This window comes from Coenobita brevimanus, chromosome 1 (assembly GCF_032717465.1).
Source record: "Coenobita brevimanus isolate Jiangsu-jjx chromosome 1, ASM3271746v2, whole genome shotgun sequence".
Taxonomy (NCBI): Eukaryota; Metazoa; Arthropoda; class Malacostraca; order Decapoda; family Coenobitidae; genus Coenobita; species Coenobita brevimanus.
Genome location: NC_136954.1, coordinates 34820814 through 34836015, shown reverse-complemented (window position 1 = coordinate 34836015; position 15202 = coordinate 34820814). Strand labels below are relative to the sequence as shown.

The 15202-nt window shown below is 45.0% G+C and overlaps 1 protein-coding gene across 1 annotated transcript in view; it reads right to left on the bottom strand.

Moving 5' to 3' along the window:
• Positions 1-15202, bottom strand: part of LOC145393576 (glutamate receptor 1-like) — a 732257-nt gene that overhangs the window by 182255 nt on the left and 534800 nt on the right. The window contains exon 5 of the mRNA XM_080267710.1: positions 5179-5311. Within this exon, the coding sequence (XP_080123836.1) occupies positions 5179-5311 (133 nt within the window). The remainder of the gene's footprint in view (positions 1-5178; positions 5312-15202) is intronic.

Here is a 15202-nt window from a genome sequence, read left to right as displayed (position 1 = left end):
TTATTGAAGGTGTTATTTAACCCATCCAACTTAGGCCAACACCCCAGCAGTGGTGTTATTGAAGGTGTTATTTAACCCATCCAACTTAGGCCAACACCCCAGCAGTGGTGTTATTGAAGGTGTTATTTAACCCATCCAACTTAGGCCAACACCCCAGCAGTGGTGTTATTGAAGGTGTTATTTAACCCATCCAACTTAGGCCAACACCCCAGCAGTGGTGTTATTGAAGGTGTTATTTAACCCATCCAACTTAGGCCAACACCCCAGCAGTGGTGTTATTGAAGGTGTTATTTAACCCATCCAACTTAGGCCAACACCCCAGCAGTGGTGTTATTGAAGGTGTTATTTAACCCATCCAACTTAGGCCAACACCCCAGCAGTGGTGTTATTGAAGGTGTTATTTAACCCATCCAACTTAGGCCAACACCCCAGCAGTGGTGTTATTGAAGGTGTTATTTAACCCATCCAACTTAGGCCAACACCCCAGCAGTGGTGTTATTGAAGGTGTTATTTAACCCATCCAACTTAGGCCAACACCCCAGCAGTGGTGTTATTGAAGGTGTTATTTAACCCATCCAACTTAGGCCAACACCCCAGCAGTGGTGTTATTGAAGGTGTTATTTAACCCATCCAACTTAGGCCAACACCCCAGCAGTGGTGTTATTGAAGGTGTTATTTAACCCATCCAACTTAGGCCAACACCCCAGCAGTGGTGTTATTGAAGGTGTTATTTAACCCATCCAACTTAGGCCAACACCCCAGCAGTGGTGTTATTGAAGGTGTTATTTAACCCATCCAACTTAGGCCAACACCCCAGCAGTGGTGTTATTGAAGGTGTTATTTAACCCATCCAACTCAGGCCAACACCCCAGCAGTGGTGTTATTGAAGGTGTTATTTAACCCATCCAACTTAGGCCAACACCCCAGCAGTGGTGTTATTGAAGGTGTTATTTAACCCATCCAACTTAGGCCAACACCCCAGCAGTGGTGTTACTGAAGGTGTTATTTAACCCATCCAGCTCATAAAGCCTCTTCTAAGTTCAATGGCCAGGTAACAGCGAGAATAAACAATAAAAACAGTGTCGGGAGTGAAGGGATTAACCCACATCCCTGTAACCTCGTGTGTGCCGTGTATTTCTCCGAGTTAAATACAACCTTTTGATGTCAGCAGGGGTAATATGAAAGGTTTGTATTGCATAGCCAGTGATAAAAATATCTAAAAACATTACTGCATGAGATTTGCCAGGCGGTGAACTCGCATATATTCATACAATACATACACAACATACCAGATTTATTCATCTTATGAAGGCCGTAGTGAGGATGTTCAAAAAATGCGACATGCAACATCGAGAGTTCGAAAGATTATTCTAGGCTCAATAAAATCGGTCATGAAATAGCATGAAGAGAGTTTATTATTATTATTATTATTTTTATTATTATTATTATTACTAATTATCATCATCATCATCATCATTATTATTATTATTATTATTAGTATTATAAACTATTATTATTATTATTATTATTATTATTATTATTGTGGTAGGTGGGGGCGCTCACCATCCACTCACTCAATGTAGTGCTGCTGTCGGGTGTCTGCCCTGTCCTCTACTCCATCCTTCTTTCCTTCCATCTTCTTCTATCTTTCTTTCCTTCATTCTTTCCTCGTCCTTTTGCCTAAGGGTGACTTTACACTCCCTCTTCTCTCTTTCATTCCTTCATTCTTTCCTCTTTCTTCTGCCTATGGAAGACTCTACACTGAGTGACAAGCCAAATGGTTCCTGTACACCAGGAAACTATTTACCACGCTGGGTGGTAACCATATAACCAAATTTTGGCGCCTGGTGGTTTAGTGGGTAATTATTGTGCTCCAATCGGATTGAGCCGGTGAAGGTTTATATCCAAGGGATGGTTGGGGTTTATTGCTCACGTAATGCCACTCAGGGATGAGTGAGGCTGGTCACTCTCATCTTAACTGTCAGGACCAACTGCCTAGCCTCGGGCTCCTACGCTCCTCATGGGGCAACGTAGGATTGGATGATGGATGGATGGATTATTATTATTATTATTAAGATTTTTAATATCTTTATTATTATCATTATTATTATTTTGTTGTTTCTTAGTTGTGGTTGTTCTTGGCTGTTGTAGTTACTGTAGGTGTTAAAGCTGTTGATGTTGCTGTTTTTGTTGCAGCCCCAGGATAATCTGAAATGTGGACCCAGTGGACCGCAGGCTGAAGTTGTCCCTCCTCAAGTCCACTATTCTCTTTTTGGGGGGACAGGGAGGTAGATGAAGGAGGTTTAAGAAACCAGGCAGTTGAGCCACCCGGTTATATCAATGCCATCACATGAAGGCAGCCCTCTCCAGCACCAGAGGAAAACATTGTATGAGCTGTAAATATCCCCACATGACCTGCGTAAGGTAATCCATTCTCTCAAAAACAAAAAAATCGAAAACCTTCCACGACGATGAAGTCAGTTTTGTATTATTTGGCAGTTTTCTAATAATGGGGTTAATTAAAGGGGTTAAATGAGGGTGTGTCTAATTCCTCACAGCTTAAAAAAGTCTAATAGAATCTGCTGGGAGTATTCAGAATAAAGTACATAAAAAAGTTATTGGAGTGTTTGTTTTTATGTGTCCGATCTCAACACAGATATCCTAGTTCTTTTACCAACGCCGTACAAACTTCACTACTCAGGTGCTAACACCCTCCGTCCATACTGAATACTTGCTGCGATATCTCTCATTCAGGACTGATGTGACAGTTTTTTTATAATGAAAGTTCGGTGGGTTTTGTGTCCAGTTTCAGTTTGTTTTCAAGAAGTTTTTATCGATCTAACATAACCTGGCATCGATCATGCGGCTTTACAGACAGCAGCCAACTCCTCCTACCACTCAACCACTTATCCCCAGACTAAACAGACTCACTGCAATGAGAAGTTACAGTGTTATTATTTACCAAACTGCTTTAGGGAATATTAACACAAACGTTTTAAGATTTGTACCCATATTTGAAAAGGTGTTTACTGGGAAGATAAAACAGCTTCGACCTGACTTGCACTCTCTCCAGGTAAGACGAGAGAGAAATATACAGTACAGTATGTGTGTGTATATACAGAAGTGAGACTAGGCAAGCGGCAGGAGTGGATATTTCTCTCTCTCTCTCTGTCTCTTTCTCTCTCTCTCTCTCTCTCTCTCTCTCTCTCTCTCTCTCTCTCTCTCTCTCTCTCTCTCTCTCTCTCTCTCTCTCTCTCTCTCTCTCTCTCTCTCTCAGCAGTGAGACTAGGGAAGCGGCAGGAGTGGATATTTCTCTCTCTCTCTCTCTCTCTCTCTCTCTCTCTCTCTCTCTCTCTCTCTCTCTCTCTCTCTCTCTCTCTCTCTCCACTTTCTGTCTTGTACCTGGCATCTCTTTCATACATTCCCAGTATCGTTTCCCTCCTCTTCCTCTATTCGTTGTTCCCTACATTACCCCCATTTTTCTTCTCTTCGTTTTCCTGCTTTCTCGTTTCCCTCTCCAGTTCCTGCCTTGTTCCTTCATTATATTTACCTTCTTTATTTTCTCTCTCTCCTTTATGCATTCACTGTTCCTTTAAATTCCCTCATTTTTCCCTGTTTATGTACAATTTCTTGAATTACGGAGGGGTACTTCACAGGTGGGGCAAAGGGAACCTGTGTTACGTACACACAACCACACCAACATCCACACCCACACACACACGCACACGTGAGAGAGAGAGAGAGAGAGAGAGAGAGAGAGAGAGAGAGAGAGAGAGAGAGAGAGGGGAGGAACAAAGAGGCGGAGGGGGCCGAATCATATCATAAAAAATACAATACAGCACCGCACAGAATGCAGGACACCCCAGCGTACTGTCCCTCTGCCCAAGACAATACACGCTCACTGGGGGCAAGTGTAGAGGACGTTGCTGGGCCATTCTGTGCTGCATACACGGCCAAACAAAAGCTACATAACGCCAGGTGCAAACTTTAAATGCCTTCATTGCTTAAAGTGAGGGAGGAAGGGAGGAAGCTGGTGAGAGAGAGAGAGAGAGAGACTGCACCATACCGCTTGTCATAAACAATTAAAGTTTGGTTTGTGGATAAGAACTGTTTCCCTACTGCGGCAGATTTCTTACCGCCCCCGTCAACACCAACACAGTCTTCTCAACAACACCCAGTAAAGTGCGCTCTGTGAGCACGTGACAAGCGAACGAGCGTTTGTACATACACCTATCATCATAATTTCATCTTGGTGTAAACTTTCAACATTACTGGTGAGACAGCTGAACAATTAACAGATGAAAAATTGAGTTAAAATAATTACTCTCTCTCTCTCTCTCTCTCTCTCTCTCTCACACACACACACACACACACACACACACACACACACACACACACACACACACACACACACACACACACACAGACGGACGTACACGTGATGAAAATCATACTGCCATCAAGCAGTTTGTTTGGAAATGCGGTGGTCATGTTAAGTTGGCCTGTTCTCAAAAATAAAATAATGGTCAAACCCTTGGCTGGCCGTCTACCTTTTCATCAACTTTGTTTAAAATTGAATCAACGCTACAGGGGAATACTCGCACACCACTTGCAAACCTGGTCATTTCATCACAGAGAAGTTTCCAAATCAGTCAGTGATAGAGTTCCGTAGCGATAAATGTGTTAGCATCTACGAAGCCACTGGACTGAAAGAGGTCAAAGAAATGCCATGTATAAATAACAATCTTGTATGGATGCACCTAACAGTCTAACAGTCCATCCATCCAGGTAACCATCCACTCACCTGTTGTAGTTTCCCAGAATCTTAGGATGACCTTAGTTACAACTAAGTGCTTAAATATTCGTTCATCCATCCGGGTGGCCATCAAGCTACCTGTTGCTTTTCTTGCCCCATGTATAAATGGTAGTACTGTAACAATGCACCGAACATTGCATCCAATCACCCATCCATCCAGCTACAACTCATCTGCTGTTGCTTTCCAAGGTCCTAAAAAAGGCCATCACACATAGCTATGAAAATAGCACTCTATCTATCCATTCACCCAGTTAACCATTCACTTACCTGCTGTTGCTTTTCAAAGTGGTAAAGAAGACCAACACATATAGCTATAAAATAACACCCTACCCAAGCACGCATCCAGGTAACCATCCACTCACCTGCTGCTGCTTTCCAGGGTCCTAAGGAAGGCCAGGGCATCATGGGCCGACTCGACACGCCTCACCACCCGAATCTCAAAGGACTCTCGGGCTGGTCGGAGGGACTGGTAAATCTTCTGGAGCCGTAGGAGGCCTGGGTGAAGAAAAAAAAGAAAGATGAGTCACCAAGTTCTGAAGCCGGGATAAAATGAAGGTACAGCTGGTAACATATGAACCTGGTACAACACCAGTGTGTAGCGGAGGTACACTTGACAACCTTGACAATCACAGTTTTTTGGTGGCACTGACATGAACGAACGGAAGTGTTAAATGTTAGCTGAAATGACCAAGTAACTGTGATGCAGGAACGTTGGAAATTGTAGGTAGACCTCCACTTCACACAGACACTGTCCCAGGTTCATGTGCTGCCAACTGTGCATAAAGTCTGAAGTCACGTGTCAGGGAAGAGGAAGAGATACTGGTAGGGATAAGTACTAGAGATAGGAATTTCATACACACACACACTCTCTCTCTCTCTCTCTCTCTCTCTCTCTCTCTCTCTCTCTCTGCTCAAAACAACGTGGGATCTTGCTTCGTGAGTCCCGGGTGTATTCCGAGCACTCAATAACGCTTCGTCTAAAATTGTACTCTAATGTTGAAATCATTTTTTTTTTCTTTATCTCAAGTTTCTCTTATGCAGGAAAAAGCACGCTGTGCACAGTCTCCTTCCACTATAATAAGTTCTTGGCCAACAGGAGGCGGCAAACTTGTGACGCTGCTGCTCTAAGCTCCGCCCACTATCCTAATTAGCCAATGGGAGTGCTGGTACCCATGATGTTCCACTCATTGGTTCCCTTCATTGTGACCAGCTTCCCCACACCCCCCTACACAAACATACACACAAAACCATGACCATAACATCCATTACCACTACCACCATTTTCACACACCGCCCAACTATCACCATACCCTTCACTAAAGTCTCAAGTAACTTCAGCCACGACCAAAACTACTACTACCACTCCCACCACCACAACAATAAAAACATCAATAACAACAAAGACCACAAAAACTACAACAATAACCACAATTACAACAGATACTACGAACACCATACCCCTCCCCCGCCACCACCACAACAACAATAGTCACCATCATCACCGCACAACCACAAAAACAACCACAACCATAACCATATCAACCAAACCAACAGAGCCACCACAACTATTATCACCACAAGCATCACCGCAGCAGTCTATATTTATTCATATTTCTATCTATATTTAAACATATTTTACAAACCACACGCTACCTCCAAATATAACAAGTTACGTAAGTCATTCTTCATATCTTTGGCACTATTAATAAACATGTACATTTCGCTACATAATGTAAAATAATTATTCCACGCAAAAAATATCAAATCCATCTCTCTCTCTCTCTCTCTCTCTCTCTCTCTCTCTCTCTCTCTCTCTCTCTCTAACTGGCCACTATCGCCCTTTCCTCTGCTGGTAATCTGTGTCTAGCAAGAGAACAAGTTTCTACTGGAGAACTGAAAAAAAAAAAAGGGGGGGGGCAACCCCCTTCTGTCGTCACAAAGGCGAACAAGCCAGACAGAAGCGAATGAAATGGAGGAAGGCAGGACGAAGAAAGGAGTGGGGGAGGGGGCGGAAATAAAAGGAGGAGGAATATAGGAGCGATTGTGATGGATGGAGGGAGAGAAGACGGGGTATTTAAATTAGAGTGGAAGGGAAAGTCATGAGAAAAAGGAATGCATGGAGGAGATACTGAAATGAAGGAAACCAGGGAGGGAGGGAAGGAGGAAAAGATGGGTTACTGACGGAACAGGGAAGTGTGGGAAGGGAGGTAAAGAGGTAGAGAAACTGAAGGAAAGAAGGATTATCTACGGCTGATGAAAGAGAGGGAAAGAAAGAGAAAAGAAAGAGAGAGTTAGTGAAAAAGATGGAAGTGAGACATCATGGAAGCGTGATACTAGAGATGGAGGGAGGGAAGAAGGGAGAGATGGATACAATGGAAGACAAATTTACTGTAAAAGGAAAGGAAGGAAGAAGAATGGAAGAGAAACAAGTAGTATACTGAGTGGAGGAGAAAAAAAAATCTAACGGAGGGAGAGACAGAGATGAAAGGAAGAGAAAGGAAGATCTGTAAGTGAGAAAAGGTGATGATAAAAGTGAAAGGGGCAGCAGGAAGAACGAAAGAAGTGACAAATGACATGCAAGACAAAGGTGAATAGAAGTGATAACAAAAGTGGAAAGAGGGAACAAGGGGAACGAAGAAACAGAACAAAAATTGGAAATGATAACAAGGAAGCCATTAAGAAACTCAAGATACAACTGAGGAAGTGTGTGATACAAATGGAAAGAAAAAAGACCATAAGGGAAAAAACACGAAAACACTGCATAAAACAGCGAAAAATTGTGTGTGTGTGTGTGTGTGTGTGTGTGTGTGTGTGTGTGTGTGTGTGTGTGTGTGTGTGTGTGTGTGTGTGTGTGTGTGTGTGTGTGTGTGTGTGTGTGTGTGTGTGTGTGTGTGTGTGTGTGTGTGTATACAAGGCTAATAATCTTCTCACTCATGGTTGGGACAATTGTAGTTTTTTGTCCTAGCTAACGCAAAATATATTTTTATTTTCTCCTCAGCTGAGAGTGGATCTCAGAAGCCTAAATGTTAATACCCTCAATATTAACCCCCTTAAGGTCGGTATAACTCTAGTAGTCAATTCTATCAAACACCCCACGATTTTATTCACCTGAGAATCCCAAGAGTGCCAGAGTGAAGGTGCCACAGATCTTTGACAGTGGGAGTTGGCCCGCACGAGTAAGCTTGCTAACAGACCCTATGGCACAACCTGGCCAGAGGGGTACTAAGAGGAAATACTTGGGCCATAAATATGGCTTCCTAATCCGCTTTCCTCTCTCCTCTCTTTGTCACTATACCTCTCACTATCCCGCTTCTCCGTTTCCTTCTCCTTCCTCCACACCCCATCCTCCTACTCCTCCTCTTTTTCTGGACCTCTCTCAATTTTTCCTTCCTTTCCCTCTCCACTTGCACCTCCATCTCCACCTCCATCTCCACCTCCACCACCACCACCACCCCCTCCTCTTCCTCCTCCCCCTTCTCTCTCTCTTCCTCCTCCTCCAACTTTTCGTTCTCCCTGTCTTTTCTCTCATACTCTCTCCATTCATCATCTCTGACTCCTTTCACCTTTTCCTTTCCCTTTTTCTACACTCCCACTTCCTCTTTCCTCCTCTCATACCTTCTCTGTCTCCTCCCCTTCTATTTCCCCTCACCCTCTCTACTCATCAGTTACTCCCCCCCCCCTTCTATCTAGGAAGACTTTCCCCTCTCCACTGCCTATTCTCTCCCCCTCCCTTCCCTGCCTCTTCCCCTCATTCGCTCGCTACCTCCACCTCCTCCTTTCCTTTCTCTGGTAGCTCCTCCCCTCAGAATCCATCCCCTTTTGTCTGTCCGAAATCGCTCCCTGTATCAATCATCTCCCCCACTAACTCCACCTCCCACTCTAAGTCCATCTCCCACTCAAAGTCCACCTCTCACTCAAAGTCCACCTCCCACTCCAACTCTATTTCCCCCTCTACCTCCAACTCCTCCTCCATCTTTCAAATTACTCTCCTTACCTTCATCCCTTCACATCCTCCTCTGTACCCTTCACCTCCACCGTCCCCCTTTCCTCCTCCTCCTCTCCTACTCCCCTCACTACCATCCTCCTTCCCCTCTTTCTATTACCTCCCCCTTCCCTCCATCCTCTCCTCTCCTCTCCCTTCTCCTCCCCCCTTTCCCCTCACCCTCCCTCTTCCTCTCCCTCCCCTCCCTTTACTCACTGATATCTGTTTCCTCTCCTCTTCCCTCCCTTCCCTCACCTCATCGGCTCCTCCTCCCCGTCTCCCTCCCGACTGCCCTGCCTTCTTCATCTTTCCATCACTTCTCTCTCACCTCCATCTTCTTTACTGGCATTAATATTTCCTCTCTCTCTCTTTCTCTCTCTCTCTCTCTCTCTCTCTACTAATCCAAGTCAACTCCCTATCCCCCCTCTCCTATCTCTAGCCACATCCCCTCCCTCACTCACTTCCCCATACTCCCCCACCCCCATCCCAGCATTAATCTACACACCCCAGACTTAATACCCCTCCTCCCCACTTAATGATTCTCAATTTTATGCTTCAGTCATTTGGATTTAGATTATTTTTCACTGTCTTTTGCTATCTGCATTATCTAATATAACTAATAATTAATTTTCCCATCTCCTTCCTTATTTACAATAGTTTGTCTCCAGTGTAATTTTCTTTGTTACATCCAGTGCCTTCTTAACTTTCCTCTATTTTTTTTTTTTTAATATACTGTATTGCTTTTTCAGTACCAATTTTTTGTCATTATCTGTTATCTTTAATCATCCTTACGATGTTAATAATTTCTTTTCAGTTATCATATTTGGTGCCATTATGTTTGTTTATCACTCCTTTTCCAATCACATCTCACCTGACTTCCCAATTACTTCTTCCCCATCATCCTCCACACCTGCGGATTTGATCCCAGTTATCATGTTTTGTCAGTTACTAAATTTTACCATTTATTCAATCTGTCGTGAGAAAGGAAAATTATCTTGAAAAGTGTAGGTTGTGAGTTATATTCTCGGTCGCTTTGAAGATTCCTTAACACCAATTCCTTAGCGATTTATTCTGCACATTACCTTTCATCATCTAGATATAAGTTACTGAGGCAAAGTACTGGAGATAATGAAACGATATAAATAAGGAAAGTTATGTGTAATATAAGAAATAAAAAAAATAAATCACTGAGGAAGAGGTGCTACGAAGCCTCATATGCCACATACAGTAGAATACGTCCCTACATTTGGACCAGGCTCGTTCTGTTAACAGCTGAAGCGACTACCGAGCAACTCTCCTCTACTACACGGTTTTTACTTTAACTTGGCCTAAAATTGTCATCTCTCTATCTTGAATGCTGAGTTGGAGCAACAGATAAACATTAGAATTTGATGCTAGTCACGATGAAATGCTGTGGACTGGGTGGACAGGGAGTAGGGCCGAAGCGTTGTATTTTTCAGCTGCTGAGCTACGTGAAATAAACTGCAAAAGGATGAAAATCTGCAGCAAGTTAGCGTAAAATGGCAGAGTTTATTTCGGTGGCCTGTATGGTGCGTTAATAATCTTTTTCGTGTTATTTATGGAATTAATGTTACGAAGACATCAATAACAGACAAGAGAACAGTAAAGTGTAATAAGAAAATAATGTCACTAAGTCAAGGTGGTAACGAGTTTCTTTAACCCGTGGCGTCCCGTCGACGTTCTTTAACGTCCTCACGTTTTGTCACTGCCAATCCCGTCGATGTACTTCAACGCGCTGCAATTGCAAGGTCCATAATTTTCACAATTTACAAAATTGGCACGAGATTTTCGATTCGCCCACCTACCCAAGCCTCCCCTACCTGCCACCAGGCGGGCAGCCTCCCAGACCCCACATGACCCGCGCGCGCCCTTGTCTCGGTCGCTCACCTGTTAGCAGTGACCCAGGTCAGACATGGCGTGTAAAGGTCTCTCTGAGGACGAGATACAATCCGCCCTGGATGCCTTTGCTGAAGATAGTGATTCTCCACTTGATGACGATGTGGAGGATCGTGATTATGTGCAGCCTGAGGAGGAAATAACCAGCAGTGATGAGGAGGTCCCTTCGCCGTGGAAAAAGCGGTATGTTATGTATCATAAGGCGAGGGAAGGCCAGCCTGCACCCAAAACACATGCACGGACCTCTCTCCATCCCCTAGAGAGAGATTCTGATGAGGACGAGGACGAGGACGAGGACGAGGACGAGGACGGCGGCTTAGGACGTGATGTTGCCTCGTGGTTGGGGAAGGAGAAAATTTCACCTCGAGGATCAGAAGGTGGGGCGAGAAGGCATATAAGGTATGGTCCTTGTGTTTTGTCTGGGGAAGGCGAAAGTGGTGTGGCGGGAGTGCAGGGTGAAAGGGAGAGTGGTGTGGCGGGAGTGCGGGGTGAAAGGGAAAGTGGTGTGGCGTGAGTGCGGGGTGAAAGGGAAAGTGGTGTGAGGGAGCCAGCACGAGCACGTGGTGCACGTGGGCATAGAGGAGACGAGGTGGAGCCGCTCCCTTGTACGTCTTTCGCCCCACAATATTCCCAAACTTCCTCCCCACAGTCCCAGGATGTGGGGAAAGGAAGGAAAGGGAAGGGAAAGGGTAAAGGAAAAGGGAGAGGGAAGAGAAGTGCAAGTGATGAAGGGCGCCGCTCTCCACCTCCCCAACCTCCCCCACCACCCTCACCTCCCGACCCTGACGAAGGCGACGATGGGGACGAGGCTGGAGACGGTAGTGTCTCGTGGAACTGGGAAGATGGGAGTAACTTTACTCCCATCATTCACCCTTTCACTGAGGAGTGGCAGTCTGGTTGCACGGCTCCAGGTGTGCATGCGGGCTCCACTAGGGTGGATTTCTTCCACCTGTTCTTTGGGGAGGCGTTTGTGGGCCGCATAGTGGAGCAGACAAACCTCTTTTCAAGAACACAGCGCTGTGAAAGTGAACATCTGGGTACAACCAGCAGGCACTCCCAGCAATATGACTATCCTGTAACAATTTCTGAGATGTTCTTATTTTTTGCCCTGGTTCTCTTGATGGGTGTTGTCAGGAAAAATCAAATACCGGCATACTGGACCACTGACCCAATGACCATCACACCTTTCTTTGGAAAGGTCATGAGTCGTAATAGATTTCAGCAGATTCTCGGCCGCCTCCACTTTTTGATGCAGAAGATCCAGCTAATGCAAATAACACTAATAAAATGAGGAGAATTAGGCTTGTGTTTGATCACCTACGGGAAATGTTCCGCTCCTAATTTAATCCTTTCAGAGACCTCGTCATAGACGAGAGTCTTGTGTTGTGGAGAGGCAATATTTCCTTTCGCCAGTACATACCCAGCAAGAGACACCGTTTCGGGTTCAAGATCTTTGTTATGTGTGACTGTAAGACTGGTTATGTGCAAGACATAGTCTTGTACAAGGGCGCACAGACAGACATAACAGAAGATCGTAGTAATGGACTCTTAGGGGCCGTGGTGAAGACAATGATAGAGTACCTTCATTGTGGTCATGTGTTGTACCTGGACAACTGGTACACTAGCCCTCTTCTCGCTCGGTTCCTCCACCAACATGACACCGGAGTCTGTGGTACAGTAAAGAGAAACCGTCGCCATATGGTCAAGACAGGGAGGAAACTTGACAAGAACGAGGTGGTTTTCTTCCAGGCATATAACATCCTTGCCACCCTGTGGAACCACAACAGGGAAGTTTGCCTCCTGTCGACTGTACACAGCCTCCTGATGCACCGCACAGACTCCGTTGATCACCGTAGCGAGAGGAGGCGCCACATCTGGAAACCTGAGTCTGTACTTGACTATAATCTCAACATGAGGCAAGTGGATCAGTCAGACTCCATGATTTCCAGTATGGACTGTGCCAGGACCACGTGAAGTGGTACAAAAAGCTCTTTTTCCACTCGCTCGACATCACGGTCCTCAACCCACACTACCTTCACGCCATGACAACGGGAATCTCTGAGACCTTTGAGGGGTTTGTGAGGGAGGTGTCACGTGAAATTATCGCCAGGTACCCACAGGACAGGCCCACACACCACACACGCACCCCCATGGCTGCCCAGATTCCCCTACGCCTCGCAGGACGCCACTACCCAAGCTCAATCCCTTCCCAACCAAACCGTCGTAAACCCCAGTGCCGCTGCCATGTATGCAAGCACTCGACAGTAAGACCAGCCACTCATAGAAAAGACACAAGGTACGAGTGTGCCGAGTGCAATGTTGCGTTGTCCCTTCAGGCCTGTTTCAAAGAGTATCATAACTTCCTACACTACTGAAACTGTGTGGGATGGCGATATGACGCTCAGTATAATGGTAAGGCCAGTCAGTATGTGATAAGTTTTATATAAAGTTGAAATGGGTGTAACGTTAGCTGGAAAGTAATGTATAAGTTGAGAAACAGTGTAAGTTGAAAGAAGTGATATCAAAACTACACCCACTGTGTAAATCTGCGATAATATGACGCTCAGTATAACAGTCTATCAATCTATCTATTGCCAGACGCCTCAATCCCGTTTGGGGTGGCCACAAACAAATCGCCCCCAAGTCGCCCTGTCCCCCGCCATTTCACTCCCCTGCTCCCAACTCACACCCCCCTCTCTCATATACCTCTCCACCCCATCTCTCCATCTCATCCTCGGCCTCACCCTCACTCTTTCCCCCTCCACCTCACTCATACACTCTCTTTGTCAGTCTTTCACCCTCCATCCTCTCCACATGGCCAAACCACCTCAGCGTGTTCCTCATAACACTTCCTATCACATCCACATCAACACCACAACGCTCCTTTATATCCTCATTCGTCAGCCTGTCTCTCCATGTGACTCCACAGGCTCCTCTTAAATAACTCATTTCCACGGCTCTCACTCTTGACTTGTGTCCTTCCAACAACGTCCAAGCTTCACTTCCGTACGTTAGAGTTGGTATTACAATACTGTCATGTAGTAGCTTTTTCGCTTCCATGCTCACTTCCCTGTTTCTTATCACTGCTTTCAAAGAACCAGCAACCTTTCTTCCCTGCTGTACCCTTTCAAGCACTTCACCCTCCAAACCTCCATCCTTACTCATCACACTACCCAAGTACTTAAACGTACTCACATATTCCAATTCCTCACCATCCAACCTCGCTGTACATTCACTGACTTCACCTCTCTCAAAGACCATCACTTTACTCTTCCCTACATTCACCTTTAGATTCCGTTTCTTAAACACTCTCTCAAACTCATCCACCAAGCCTTGCAGCTCCCCTTCGTCTTCACTCAACAACACAGTATCATCTGCAAACAACAGTACAGGGAGTTTCCAAACACTATCCTCTCTCACCAGGGCCACTCCAACATCCACTACCCTACCTTGTACCTCTTTTATTACCCCATCCATGTACAGACTGAACAACCATGGAGACATGACACATCCCTGTTTCAACCCAACTTTCAAAGAGAAAAATTCACTTAGTTCACCATCCACACGCACTGCAGCCTTCGCACCATCGTACATACTCTTCACAGCATTCAACAACTTCCCATCTACTTCATATATTCTTAACACTTTCCACAATCCTAGTCTATCCACCCTGTCATATGCTTTCTCCAAATCCATGAAAGCCGCATACAACTTCTTTCCCTTCTCTAGAAACTTTTCCACTAAAGATCTGAGAATGAATATCTGATCTACACAACCTCTTCCCTTCCTAAAGCCTCCCTGTTCTTCTCCAACTAATTTCTCTGTTCTTTCTCTAACTCTATCAATAAGTATCCTACCATACACTTTTTCTATTATACTAAGAAGACAAATGCCCCTATGATTACCACACACTTCTTTTTCCCCTTTTCCTTTGTACAAGGGAATAATTATACCTGACTTCCAATCCTCCGGGACTCTACCTTCCTCCCAGGCCAATCTGCACATCTTCCACATCCATTCTACTACTATCTCTCCCCCATGCTTCAGCATTTCACCACACACTCCATCAATTCCTGGGGCTTTCCCTGATTTAACTTTCATTGCTTCCACAACTTCTATCCTACTGACTTTCTTCTTGTCTTCTCACCTCCCTCCTTCTCCCAGCCATTCCCCAGCCACTTATACTCGCATTACTTCCATCCTCCACATTCAACAATTCCTTAAAGTGTTCTCTCCATCTGCTCACTTTTTCTCCCTTCTCCACTAGTAATCTACCATTTTTATCTTTCACTCCCCTGCTAACTTCACTTCCACCCTGTCTTACTCTTTTCACCTCTTTCCAGAACATTTTCTTACAGTCCCTCCACTTTACACTCAAATTCCTTCCAAATTCCTCATCCACTCTCTTCTTACTCTCTCTTACTAATCTTTTCACCTCTCTCTTTCTTTCTACATATATCTCTCTCTTCCGCCTCTCAACTTCTTCC